We start from the raw sequence: 12,879 nt of genomic DNA, 5'->3' as shown, positions 1-12,879 counted from the left end.
GGCTGCAGAAATCTGACAGAGGTATGGGACAATTCTTTCAGAATTACACCACTCAAGGGCTTAGTTAGTGGGCTTAGAGGCAGACAGACTGGGCTAATTCTGGACTTCTTATGAGTCTAATTTAATTCCTAGAAGTGCAGCTATGTCTGCTAAACCTTGGCTCCAGACCAGCTTTTTCAAAAGCAGTCAGGCACCAGTGCAATTGTCAGAGTCACTTGACTCCCACTGATGCTAGTTACGTGCCTTTTGAAAATCCTTCTAAGGGCAACTGCAAATCTGGCCCTGAATGTACTCACTTCAGTTTATTCAGCTGTAACTACGGGTCAGCTTTGCTGGAACTGGAGTCCGTCCACTGAACCACTCGCTTTCCTTGCACAGCAAAGACCTATATCATTGAGGTGAGGGGGGTAAAATTTAATTCTGTGCATTGGAAACTGAAAAGTGAAGCTATTGAAGGGTAAGAATGTGATGAATCAGTTCTATCCTGTGAAGTGATTCTATGGCTAGCTCTAACTTAGGAACAGCACAGAGTACTTTATTGTTGAACCGTGCCCTTGTCCCTTTGCTGTTCCCCATGCAATTATCTGGAGATGACGGTAGTGTGTTTGTCACTTAAAAAGGACACAGCATCATACATCAAACCACAAGCAAGCCTGGAATAAGACCCTGCGTGCAAACAGTCCCGACACTGATGTTATAACTGGGCCTTATTAATGCAGGAAACCTCATTAATCTGAACACTCTGGGACCATAAACCCATCTGAATTAATGAAAGCTCCTGTTGCTGATACTTAGTCATAACCAATGCAAAGAAATGTTCCCCCACATCCCCCCCTTCCCCCTCCTTTTTTTTCCTGTAAATGAGTAGTTTGGCATAAAACAAAGGGGAAAGCTATCAATAAATTTAGCATGCATGTATTAAATATAAACATACCCCTGGAAGACACAGCAGCAGCTGATATAGGAACAGGTTTGCTTTTGACTAACTGAAGTGCTTGGATTAGCAAATTCTGGAATAACAGCATTACAGGCCCCACAAAGCTGGAAATCTCATACATTGATTCTCCTGGGTCTTGGAAGGAACTTCAGAGCTGGATCAGAAACTCTTAGCTTAGGCCTGTCTGAAGACTGAACTTTTGAATCATCAAATCTTCTGCTTATTATTTTTAATCCATCTTTGTATTTTCTGTGCCTAAGAGTGAATTGTTTCTGGCAATGACATCACTTTGTCCATTTGTTTCCAGACACAGTGAGAGGTAAGTGGTCAGCATCTCAGACACGATTTACTGAGGTCTCAGCGTTGTCTGTGATGTCATGGCTGTTTATTTCCTGAGGAAACCATCTCCCTAGAAGAATAAACTCATTTAAAGAACTAATGATAATTGAAAACTACCAAACAAATGTGCTTGTGAATTAAGGAGCCTAGAAGTGAACAACAAATACTCACACTAGCCGTCTGTTGATGAAGTGGGGCTAAACACTTCCCTTTGCTTCTCATTCCCAGCTCTCTTGCTGATCATAGGAGGGCTGTGGAATAACTAGGAATGAACTGCCACCGTGTGGCCAAGGGACAGTTTTAGCTATCTTTCTAGAAATCTCCTTCAAGAGCAGTTTCTCTGAGATAATTGACAGTGCCCAACATTTGCTAGTGAAAATTTTCTTCTCAGTCACACATTTCACCTCAGTGGCACTTGCAGTGCCTCTACAGCAGCAGCCATAGGCTTCTTGCTGAGGTCTTGTTCCTTCTCAGTCCCTTTAATAAAAGGATGGAACTTTTTATTTCATAATTTGTTTTATATTTCTTTTAATAAATCACCTCATCTTCTGTCAGAGGTCAGGGTATCATAATCACTGAGCCATTAGGTGATGATGCCTGGTCTTGCCTTACAAAAGATGGATATTTCACTATAACAAGCCTGATAGTAGAAAACATTTTACCACGTACTAACTCACTGCTAATCAAGTAACAGACTCTAGCATCTGTTTCTCAGCCTTATCTGAAGCACCTGGGCTCTTATATTGAGATTTGCCTCCAAAATTGTTTCAGAACAACATGTTTTCTTAGCCATTAAGCTCAAGACAAGTCAACAGTCATTCCATGGACTTGATGCAACTTGGTCGCTCTTTACTATGGGCATAACTCAGAGCTACAGGCCCCAAAGGTGGCAAAAGCACCCTAAATGCACCCTGCTGTGACTGGCCAGCTTTGTGCTGCTTTCGTAAGTTTGTGGAGATGGCTTCATGTTTTCTCCACCATAAAAAGAGAACAGGTAGACTTCTGAATTTCCTCAAGCAGATCTACAGACTGGCCCTGCAGCTGAGAAAACTTTGAAGACATCCACTAGGTGCTAATCCAATGCTGTTTATACGACCCATGCAATCTGGAACAGCAGATAACTGTGTATCTTTGCTATGCATTACCTTGGAGGACTTCCTGCATTACTTTAGGCAGTGCTGACACCTTCTGCCTTCATTGTAACTTTATGGCACTGAAAGATTCAAACCAGTGTACCTCTTGTCCAGCTGCCAACTTTCCATTAGCTGCCTGTATTTCTTCTGTTTCTGCCACAGACGCTTACCATTTCAGCTCACTTATGTGCATCATGATTACACTGAGTTGCTCAGCAGAGAAGGATAAAATGATTTTGAATCCCTCAAGACAGAGGGATTTCTTCAACAGACTTCATCTCTCTTCAGTTACTGGATTCTTGTACACAGTGTCTTTAGTTTCACACAGACAACTCTGGATGTGTTTTCACAGAAATCCTTAGCTGAAGCCCCCTCAGAGCTAATGATCAGCAGCGACATTAGCTAGAGGAACCTGAAATACCCTCAGTACTTCAGCTGAGTCATATTTGGAATAACAAAATAAGATATGCTCTCCTGAAGATCTTGGCTATTACTCCAATGCACTCTGTGAACGTACTTTTGGGGATCAGTGCTGTGGAGAATGCTCATGCAGAGTGACCCTGATCAATAGAGCTCCTACTCAATGTACTTCATTATCAGGGACTGAGGACATGACTGAAAGAGCTCACTAATAATCTCTGCAAGGGATCTAGGTCACACAGAGCTCTGCTGGTCATGAATAATTCTTCTGTATGATTTTTACTGTTAGAGCACTTATAGTAGGTGTTTCATTTCAATGTTGCAATGCCTGAAAATAATTGCACATTGTAGCAAGATCATTTAGAGGGCCTTCCTAAGGCAGATAGAGACCCTTCAGTGTCTGTGCAGAGAGCTCTGTCTCCAAAGCTCTTGGGGGAATAATTCAAATCAGCTGAGGAACACCTTTGTAGGGCAATTCAACTGTTCCTGGAAACTGTCTGGAAAGTTGCCTAGAGTGAGTCAGTGTCAGGCAGGAGCATGGTTCTATCTCAGGACAACACAGAGGGTGCTGCCATCCACACTAAACCCTTCTCTGAGGAGGTAGCTAGTACAAGGAATGGAAATATTTCTCTGTCTTCTCTCCCACTCCCTTTCTGCTCAGCTGCCATGTTTTAGCATAAGTAGCACAAGACCCAGCTTCTGGGCTTGAACTCTTAGCTCCCACCTCCCTGGAAATGCTACAGCCACTCTCCATATCTCTGCTGGAGGTCATCCATGTCCACTGATGAGTTTACAAAGACTAATACGTTAGAAGAAGGAAGATGCCTGCATTTATGGGATAGAAGGTAAAAAATGTTCTCAGAGAAAAACTGCTTTATTTTACTTGCTTAATTAAAAGTTCCTAAGATGGTAACAGGCTTGAAATGAGCTTTAAGAAAAAGGGGGAAAAAATAATCACAGAATCCAATTTGAAATTACAAATCTTAATTACCCCGTCTCTTATGCATAAAAGCAAACATATTTCACACTGGAGTTTGTGTGCTGGTCAGCAGAGGGACCCTTACCCTTACCCTTGGTCACAGCCTGATGCCTAGAGATACCTCTGTTTTACAAGGACAGGAGAGAAGTCACAGGGAAGGTCAAACACACTGAAGCAGTCTGCTTCTGTACATCACAGTGCATCCTTAAAGCAATAACAAAAAGATCAGCTACTCCAGTGAGTAAAACCTTGGCACTATGAACATGAAGCACAGCCTAGGACAGAACACCATTGGAATCCTTTTCTTCTTCTTTCATCAGTGTTTTAATTATGCATGTGCCTAGTTTTGTTATAGGAGCCCAAAAAGATGGTGAGGTATCCTGTCAGCATCCATCCGTGTCGCAGGTTCCAGGAGCAAAAGGTGACCACACGCTCAGGAAAAACATTCCTCAGTGACTTCAGCATGAAGCCTGGAGAGGAGTTTCAGTGTGACACAGTTGCCAAAAACATGCAGTGTCGAGCACTGTCACCCTTCTCTCACACATACATAAAGCTGCTGCCTTGAGGCATGGCAGGAACAAGGGATATATTTACAGCATGCTGTGCTCTGGCTATCCGACCTGGCTGACTGGCCTTAAATGGTCATATGTCAAAGGCAGAACAGTTATTAAGACAGTTATGGTGTTCATTCAGGGCAGTCAGGACAGGACCAGGGAGGTACAAAGGCAAAAACACTGTATAGGGAATGCAGACTAATAGTGAGAAGCACCAACAGCAGGGAGACAAAACCTAGACCTTAATTTAAACTCTTCATGAATATGTATCAATGATAGAGGTTAAACTGGTGATTTGCAAGAGGATACAGACTAGGCAAAGAGCATCAAAAGGACCTCCAGAATTAAAGTGCTACAGAAGCAGTTCCTCCTTCCCCTTCATGAACATCATTAGAAAAAGAAACAAAATACTTTAACGAAACAGGAGACGCCAGCTCTGAATGGAGGAACATATGGGGGTTTGGCACTCTCCTATCTCATGGCAGAAAGTGCCCTAGATCAGCAAGATCTGAGAGAGGTATTTCCACCTTGTGGCAGAAATGCTGTTTGAATAACTCAGCGCTGAAGACTAGGAACACAAATCAGCAAGAATTGCTACCTGCCAGATGTTCTGTGTGGTGGGCACAAGGTCTACGGAGGTTATGATATATCACATGGGTTATACTGATGTCCACACCTTAGGAAATTTATCCAAGCCTGTAGGCATTAAAACTACTGAGCAGAGAAACAAGAAATCATCAATCAATCACCAGCTGGTCATACCAGTGCTGACATGGTCCTTCTGCCATAGTGAACCACTGATTGAACACAGGGTGGAAAAAATCAGAGTAAGCAAAGGCTTGATCCCACATATCTTAGCAAATTGTTAAGACAATTGTGGTTCAGTGTGATGCCTGTGATATAAATGGTACTGCTCTATCCAAAGGGCCACAGCTAGCACTTCCACAGGGAACTTCTATTACCTTGTAATTTCCTAATGACTAATACCTTGTCTGAAAACTAATACCTTGTCATTTTCTATGCATTATTACACTGTCATATATCAGTAAACCAGGCAGAGTACAGGTCTTAACCTCTAAGATTCAAGATCCAGAAGAACAATCCTAGACTGCATTCTTCCTAATATGCAGTTTTTAATGATGCAGTAGCAGAATTCCAAATACTGGGTATAATCTAAAGCTGATGCAGTGGATTTCTCCACAGATTGTCTTCTACCCTTGATAAGAACTTTTGCTCCAGTTTATTTGCAAAGTGTTCTTCTTCAAGGCATTAAGATTTTCTGGTGTATACTGGGAAGTGTGGATTGGGCTACAGGATGTAAAAACTGATGAAAACTAGCATAAGAAAATGTTTGTATACATTTTTGCATGTAGTGAATCCCTTTATGCTGTGTCAAGGGACAGAACCATTCCCAATAGCAAGCAGAGCTTCAAAACACACTGGAGCAATTACTCCAAACACACCTTTCTAATGCTAATTCCTTCACTGCAGATTTTTTTCCTTGCACCACAGTCTGCTTGTACCTCAGTACTGATGTATACTCTTAGATCACACAGTGGATGATGGCACTTAAAAATTTTCACATGCAAAAAAAAAGAGAAAATTCTGCTTTACTCCTCTGAATTTGGAAACCCTGGTGCAAAAGCTCCAACATGTTTGCTGAATTGCTTGAATTGCTTTGCAGTACTAGAGTCAGAAGAAAAAACATTGCACCAGGCATTCTCTGATTCATTACTTTCAATAACAGCACTAGAAAAAAAGGCTTGTCAAGTTGGATTTCCCCCCCCAGGCTCAATGACAAAGCAGTATTGTTAGGCACAATGAACTCGATGAGTTAAACCCTCATATGAGTCCAGCGTTGGAATAGCAATGGCTTACAGTATGTCCCACACAAAGAACCTTCAGTAACTGCTCGTGTCACCTCTAGAGTGGAAGAGATGGCTCAGAGGTAAAAATCCACCAAGCCTTGCATTCCCTGTTCCATACATTTTTTCTTCAGATGAGGAGGGAATATTCCTTCAATATTCTTTCTTGCGTGTCTTAGGCTTAAATTTTAAAGTGTTATATGCCCCTTCCACAGCTTTGGGCAAGTACATGGGATGTCTTTCCAGCCTCTTCCTAGAGGCAGTTGTTCTCCGCTGGCTGTTTCTTTGAGATTGGTTTGCAGCCTGTGCCGTTTGGGCAGTATCTTGTGAGTATCTCCGGGGAGCACGAAGGATCCAGTTTGAATGTAAACTGTGTTCACTTGTGCTGGTGGTAACTGTAAGACAGAAGACAATCTGGCATTAACAGTTTGCCAGTGATATTTTTACATACACACTGAGAGACCAGGGTGCCTGCTGAGTCCTTCCTGGAGGTAATGCTGAGAAACCAACTTGGTTTCACTGCAGGATGTCTCTTGCAATGGGATTCATCTTGCCTACTATTTCAATGCCTGCAGTGTAAATTCTTATGTTAAATCTAGTCCCTTTATACACACCTCTAGGGCACAGCTAATCTGACCTGTATCATATATTCACCTTAGTCATTATACACCACTGATTATACAGAATAGATGATGAGCTCAGATGAGCACATCTTCATTTAGTTGGGCAATCCCATCTTTTCTGCTGGAAATGTACCATTATTTTGCCAACCTTTTTTTTTTTTTTTCCTGGTTGGAGACAAAACATCCAGCCTGTTCTCAAAAAGAAAAATGAAAACCACATTAAGACAAAACTATCTTTATATTTTTTATAGGTCTCTTCCAAAGACAGCTCAAGGTAGGGATGCAAGGGTAGAATTTACCCCTGAGCAGAAGGCAAGCACTATTCCAGCACTGCACATGCTACATTTTTCCCCATGTAGTGGCCACATATTAAATAGTTGCATCCTGTCAGCAGGGAACAAGTAATGTATTACTGTAGTTTCACACGCTGCATGTAATGGTTCTAGATTTGGGAAGAAAGATGTGGAGGAAAACTGTCTTCATTACATAAACAAATATGTTCTTACAATGCCACTCCTCCCTCTACACTCTGCACACCAAAAATAATCATATTTTGGCTGGTTGATACTGCACCATCAAAATCAACATCCACATTTGGCAGATCCACGTCAGGAACTCTCCGCCATCTCTCCGAATCCAAGTCGGCAATAACTGAGTCGAAGAAAGCCATTGCTTCTCTTACATCTGAACTGGACTGTGGGCCTTTTCTTTCCATGGATGCCTGTAGACCAGATAGAATCATAGTATCATAGAATCATAGAATCAGTCAGGGTTGGAAGGGACCACAAGGATCATCTACTTCCAACCCCCCTGCCACGGGCAGGGACACCTCACACTAGATAGGGAGAAAAAAGTTGGGCACAATGACTTCTTAATGAGCAAACCGTATAAGGAAGCTGCAAAAAAATTATTTCATTCCACACTATGAGCTGTCAGAAAAGCACACAGGTCCAAACTACTTGACAGTTTGCAGTCACCAAAGAAAGCAAATGTCCATCTAGTTACATGCTCAACACTAAACATCTTCTACTTGAGCACTGCCTTCCAGGTGTTACAAAATCCTTCAGAATTCCCCTATCAGGCCATTTAATTAGATGGCTAAGTGACAGCTGGGGCTTTGTGGCCAAATTTATTCTACCTAGCAGTAGGCACCTAATGAGACACACATAACAAATGTAGTCATGCAGGGGTCCTTCTGTAATTAATGCAGGGCGTTGGTATCTTCAGAAGATGAGTCAGGCCTTAGGTAGGCTGAATTCCCCTCTGCAGGCACATCTTTTTCTTTGCTGCAAAGGGATTGTGAGGTAACTTGGTTACTAATTTAAGCATCTTATTAAAATGCCTAGGTTAGCTGAAACAAATCCAGATCTAAATTGCTAAAGTCTTTTTGAAATGGAAAAGGACTGTGTGTGCTAAAATATGACTCATTCAACACTGTGATAATTCCCACAGGAAAGCCAGGGGGTTTAAAATTAGCAGCCTGTTTTGATAAAAAAGCAAAGGCTTGTCTATAAGTGCTGAAGCAGTCATAAAGCAATTCCATAGGCCCATATTAGATAAATACTTGCTGCCAGGCTCTGCCTAATGAAGGTCCATAGATTTTCCCTGCCAGTCCAAGCTGGGTGTACCTGTAGGGCACCAATACCAAGTCAGAAAATTGCTACCTTGTGTTTCAAACGTGCAGGCAAAGGATGAATACTGTATCGCATCACTGAAGGGACCAGCTTGTTCCCTGTTCTGTGAAGGCAAAAAGATGAGCTAGCTTATTGCCTTCCTGACATTATGGGCTGATTGACATCCTCAGAAGTGCTAAAACAGCTGCTACCACACATGTACTGAAAATAGTGACTGCTGTTATGACTAAACCCTTATTGGTTAAAAGGCTTTTAGAGAAATTCCTATGTACTTCCAGCACCTGACCCACTTCTCTGTTCTTTTCTCTTGCTAGACCTAAGTGGCAGATTGTGAACCTACAGTCAGTCTATAGTGCAAGTCTCAGGAATCTTTGGATTAAACTTCCTAAGAAGACAGGGTTGTCTGGACAAAGTACCTTCCCATTAACCATGCAATAGGTAGGAGAAAAAAAATGAGTTTCCACTGACAGGGAATTTAAATCAAACAGGTATTTGAGCTTGGTGATAAGACAAACCTTGCCGACCGTGAACATAAAATGTGTACTTAGGAAGCAGAGCATTCTGGCTATTCTAGAAGTCTTCATGATCTCCTCCTAATTTCTGTGAAGCTAGAGCCCTGTAAAGCTGTGACCTGCCATTTGTGTTGGCAAGAATGACTCATATGGGTGGCATATTCTGCTAATGTCCCTGTCTGTACTTAAGGGGACAGCTCACAGAGTTAGGTTGCCAGCCAGCATCTGGGCTGTTCGTATGTAAGGACTAGCTGGCCGCAGACAACATCACTCAGCCACAGTCTGTGGGAGATTCACTTGTTTGCCAAATCCAAGTTAAGTTTTTGGCATTTTGAATAAGTGGCATTTTCAGTGGCATATCTCAGAGAATCACAAACCTGTATGAAGCCTGGCTGTGTGGAATCTATATCCCAGCCTCCTGATCTGCAGTTTTAGTATGTTTTTTGCACTCATTTTTTCCCACTCAGATGATGGTTAGTCATGTATTGCTTCACTACATCACTGCTCAGCTCATCAGGGAATTGGTATGCTGTAAATCTCCCCTGTCTGAAGCCAATATTTGTGTGACAGTGCACAGTCAGTTCCAGGACTGTATATATAGTGTTGAGATTCACCTCCTGGCATCTGGCCCCACCAAGCTCCTCTCCTATACCTCAGTCGTTCTGTTTGGATGTTTCCCTGGCCCTAAATATCAATGTCTTCCTAAAAGCAATCTTCTCCAGCCCTCTGAGCTGAGTATTGTTTCCTACTATTATTCCTAGCTTTTAAGAGACACCATTCAAAGCATTAAGATGACATAAAGCCTATTAAAACCAAATTGAACAGGTATTAAAATGTGGAATTAAAAAATGTGCTATTTATTCCTAAACATGGGAGCCTTCTCCTTTGGTTAAGCATTGCCTGCAACAGGACTCACCTTCAACAAGCTTTATAAGCTTCAGTGCTTATGAATATTTAAAGGGCAGGTGTCAAGAGTATGGGGCCAGTCTCTTTTCAGTGGTGCCCAGTGATAGGACAAGGGACAACAGGCACAAACTAGAACACAGGGAGTTACACCTAAATATAAGGATGACAGACCACTGATACAGGCTCCATGGAGAATCTGTGGAGTCTCCTCTGGAGACTTCTATAACCTGCCTGGACATGTTCCTGTGAAACCTGATCTAGATGATCCTGCTTTAGCAAGTTACTTGGGTTAGACAATGCCCAGGTGTCCCTTCCACCCCCTACATTCTGGGACTCAGACATTCTGACATTCTGCTATGACAGAACATCCAAATGTGGAAACAATTTCCACAATTTCCAGAAAAGTCTACCTGGCCTAATCAGTAAGTCACACATACATCTCTTATTCCCACCATCCCCATTATTATGCAGTTTTATCCCCATTATTATCCAGTTTAAAGACTTCACTGGGTAACCTATGAGTCTGCTGTCAAAGTCTTGCTTATGGTCTTGACCTAGTCAGGCTAGAGAAGTGGGCAAAGGACAATGTGAATGAAGCAAAATGCAAGGTCTTTCACTCTAGGTCAGGGTAATCCTCAATATCAACACCGGCTGGGGGATGATGCTATTGAGAGCAGCCCTGCATACTTGGTGATACTGGTGGATGAGAAACTGGACATGAGCCAAAAATGTGCACTTGCAGCCCAGCAGGCCAACTGCATCCTGGGTTGCATCAACAGACATGTGGCTAACAGATGGAGAGGGGTGATTCTGCTACCCTACTAAGCTCTGGTGAGACCTCACCTGGAGTGCCGTGTCCAGCAACACAACACAAGACGGACATGGACCTACTGGAGCAAGTCCAGAGGAGGGCCACAAAGATGATCAGGGGGCTTGAGCACCTGTCTTACAAGGACAGGCTGAGAGAGTTGGAGCTGTTCAGTGTGGGGAAAGAAGGCACTGGGGAGATCTTACAGCAACTACATTTCAACATTTGAAGAGGAACTACAGGAAGGTTGGGGAAAGACTGTTTAGAAGTGCTTGTAGTGATAGGACAAGAGAGGGGCAATGGTTTTAAACCAGAGCAGAGTAGATTTAGTTTGGACGTAAGGAAGAAGTTCTTTCCAATGAAAGTGGTAAAATACTGGAACAGATTATCCAGAGATGTGGCTGAGGCCCCATCCCTGGAGACATTTAACATCAAACTTGATGTGGCCCTGGGCAGTCTGATCTAGCTGGAAGTGACCCAGCTCACTGCAGCAGGGTTGGACAAGATGACCTTTGAGGGTTCCTGCCAACCCAAGGCATTCTGTGATCTGTGATTCTGTGTCACCTAAACACATCACCTGACCTGCTGCAATCCTTTTTCCTCACTGAATCAAGTCTAGAGCCAAATTAATGACTGTTTGGTGACATACAATCTATAAATTACAACAAGGAGAAAGCTTTGTAATGCTTTTCTCTTTAGGATACCTGGATATAATCTGCACTAACAATATTTCAGTTTTATTTTGTAATACAGGGTTTCTGTCAACTTATTGATGAAGAAAGAAACCCTTAAGAATTCTACAGCCTATCAATAGAGCTTGTACTGGTGCTAAATGTCTGAAAATATCCTGTTTCTTTCAATGAATTTGCAAGTATTTTGTGTAAGTGATTTTATGCCAATAAAAAAGGCTGCAAATAAACCTAGGGATTACTTTTCTTGTCAGTCATTAACAGCTATACCTAACCATTGTGGAGAAGTCTGAGGCACTCAAGTAGCTTGTCAGAACATTGAGACAACAGCTTGCTTTCTCATAACATGTTTTCACATACTTCCCACACTCTCATACCCCTTATTTACTCTCCCCTTACACAAACATAGATGTTATTGTCCATGACCAGTAATTCATACTTAATTTCATACTACTCAGAAAGAATCTCAAGGTCTTCAGCAGCATTTCAAATGATGCAACATTAAATAGACAACAGGTTGAGACCACTAAAGCAGAAAATCAACACAGGTCATATGTCTAATTGCTTCATGGCTTAGGACCATGGCAAAAGTTCTTAGGAATTACCTTAGAAGACTCTTTGGAAGGAAGTGGAAGAAAGGGCTTCTTTCCAGTTTTACATGATGTTGTGGATGCTGGGGAATCCGCAGCCAGACGCATGGATTTCAAGTTATTGATGTGGTCAAGATACTTTTTTCTTAATGCTAACAGATCCTGTAAGTACTTCAAGCAGTCCTGAGTCTTCGAGTACATCCAGTCTTTGTCTTCTTCTTTTGGCTGGAAGCAAGACTCAATGCTGGTTGTACTTCTGCTTTTTTTTAGTGGTTCACTAACGTTTTCCTGCTCACCTCCAAGGATGTACATAGAAGTGCTGCGGATCAGTCTCACCGCAGAACCTGTGTCATCACAGTAAGGGATGTCCTCTGTCACATTTCTTCGATGGGAGTTGGGGTGAAATATAGAATGGATCTTTTTGAACATAGTGTGTCCCTCTGTCCACTTTATACCTTTTCTCTTTCAGCTCCTTAATTTAACTCTAGATCTGGTAATAAGCCAATGTGACTCTTGCCCTCAGCACACAGAGAATTTTGCCACTTACTCTAAGAAAAATTTTAAAACCACTATTGCTGCATGAATTGCTTCCAGTTTATCACACCATGAAGAGCATGATGGTAACACAGAAGAGCAATTTCTATTCCATTTGTGTCAGTGAAATAGCTTTCTCCTTCCCTCGGTTTAAAATATAGTACGGGAGGTCAAGTATCATGTTTTGACCTTCTATTTGCCTGCAGCTCTCCATAAGAAACCGAGACACCGAGGCAGGAGCACCACCTTCCCGCTGCCTCCCAGCTGCTCGCCGTCGAGTCCTGCCCGCCGCTGGCCGGGGGGCGCCAGGCGCTGGCCGTGGTGCTGAATTCCCGCTCTCCTCCCAGCGTCCCTCC

General features: G+C 42.5%; 1 protein-coding gene across 1 annotated transcript; it reads right to left on the bottom strand.

The window, feature by feature from the left end:
• Window positions 1-6,380: 6,380 nt before the first annotated feature.
• On the bottom strand, window positions 6,381-12,418 carry C1H13orf42 (chromosome 1 C13orf42 homolog). The gene is made up of 3 exons (XM_054391028.1): window positions 12,005-12,418; window positions 7,424-7,571; window positions 6,381-6,622 (listed from the first exon to the last, which is right to left on the bottom strand). Exons 1-3 carry the CDS (start codon window positions 12,416-12,418, stop codon window positions 6,381-6,383), a joined length of 804 nt encoding a protein of 267 aa, XP_054247003.1.
• Between the last annotated feature and the right edge of the window lie 461 nt (window positions 12,419-12,879).

The sequence above is a fragment of the Indicator indicator genome, chromosome 1 (assembly GCF_027791375.1).
Source record: "Indicator indicator isolate 239-I01 chromosome 1, UM_Iind_1.1, whole genome shotgun sequence".
In the NCBI taxonomy this organism is placed as follows: domain Eukaryota; kingdom Metazoa; phylum Chordata; class Aves; order Piciformes; family Indicatoridae; genus Indicator; species Indicator indicator.
Note: the sequence above shows the minus strand (reverse complement) of the source record. Positions and strands in the feature narration are given on the sequence as shown.

Bases quoted from the DNA above. Each gene is read 5' to 3' on its own strand.
- C1H13orf42 (XM_054391028.1), bottom strand. From the start codon at position 12,418: ATGTTCAAAAAGATCCATTCTATATTTCACCCCAACTCCCATCGAAGA. The intron at 7,572-12,004 runs GTAATTCCTAAG...TCTGGTCTACAG, and splicing joins CTTCCAAAGAGTCTTCTAAG to GCATCCATGGAAAGAAAAGG. The intron at 6,623-7,423 runs GTGCAGTATCAA...TCTGTCTTACAG, and splicing joins TGTGGATGTTGATTTTGATG to TTACCACCAGCACAAGTGAA.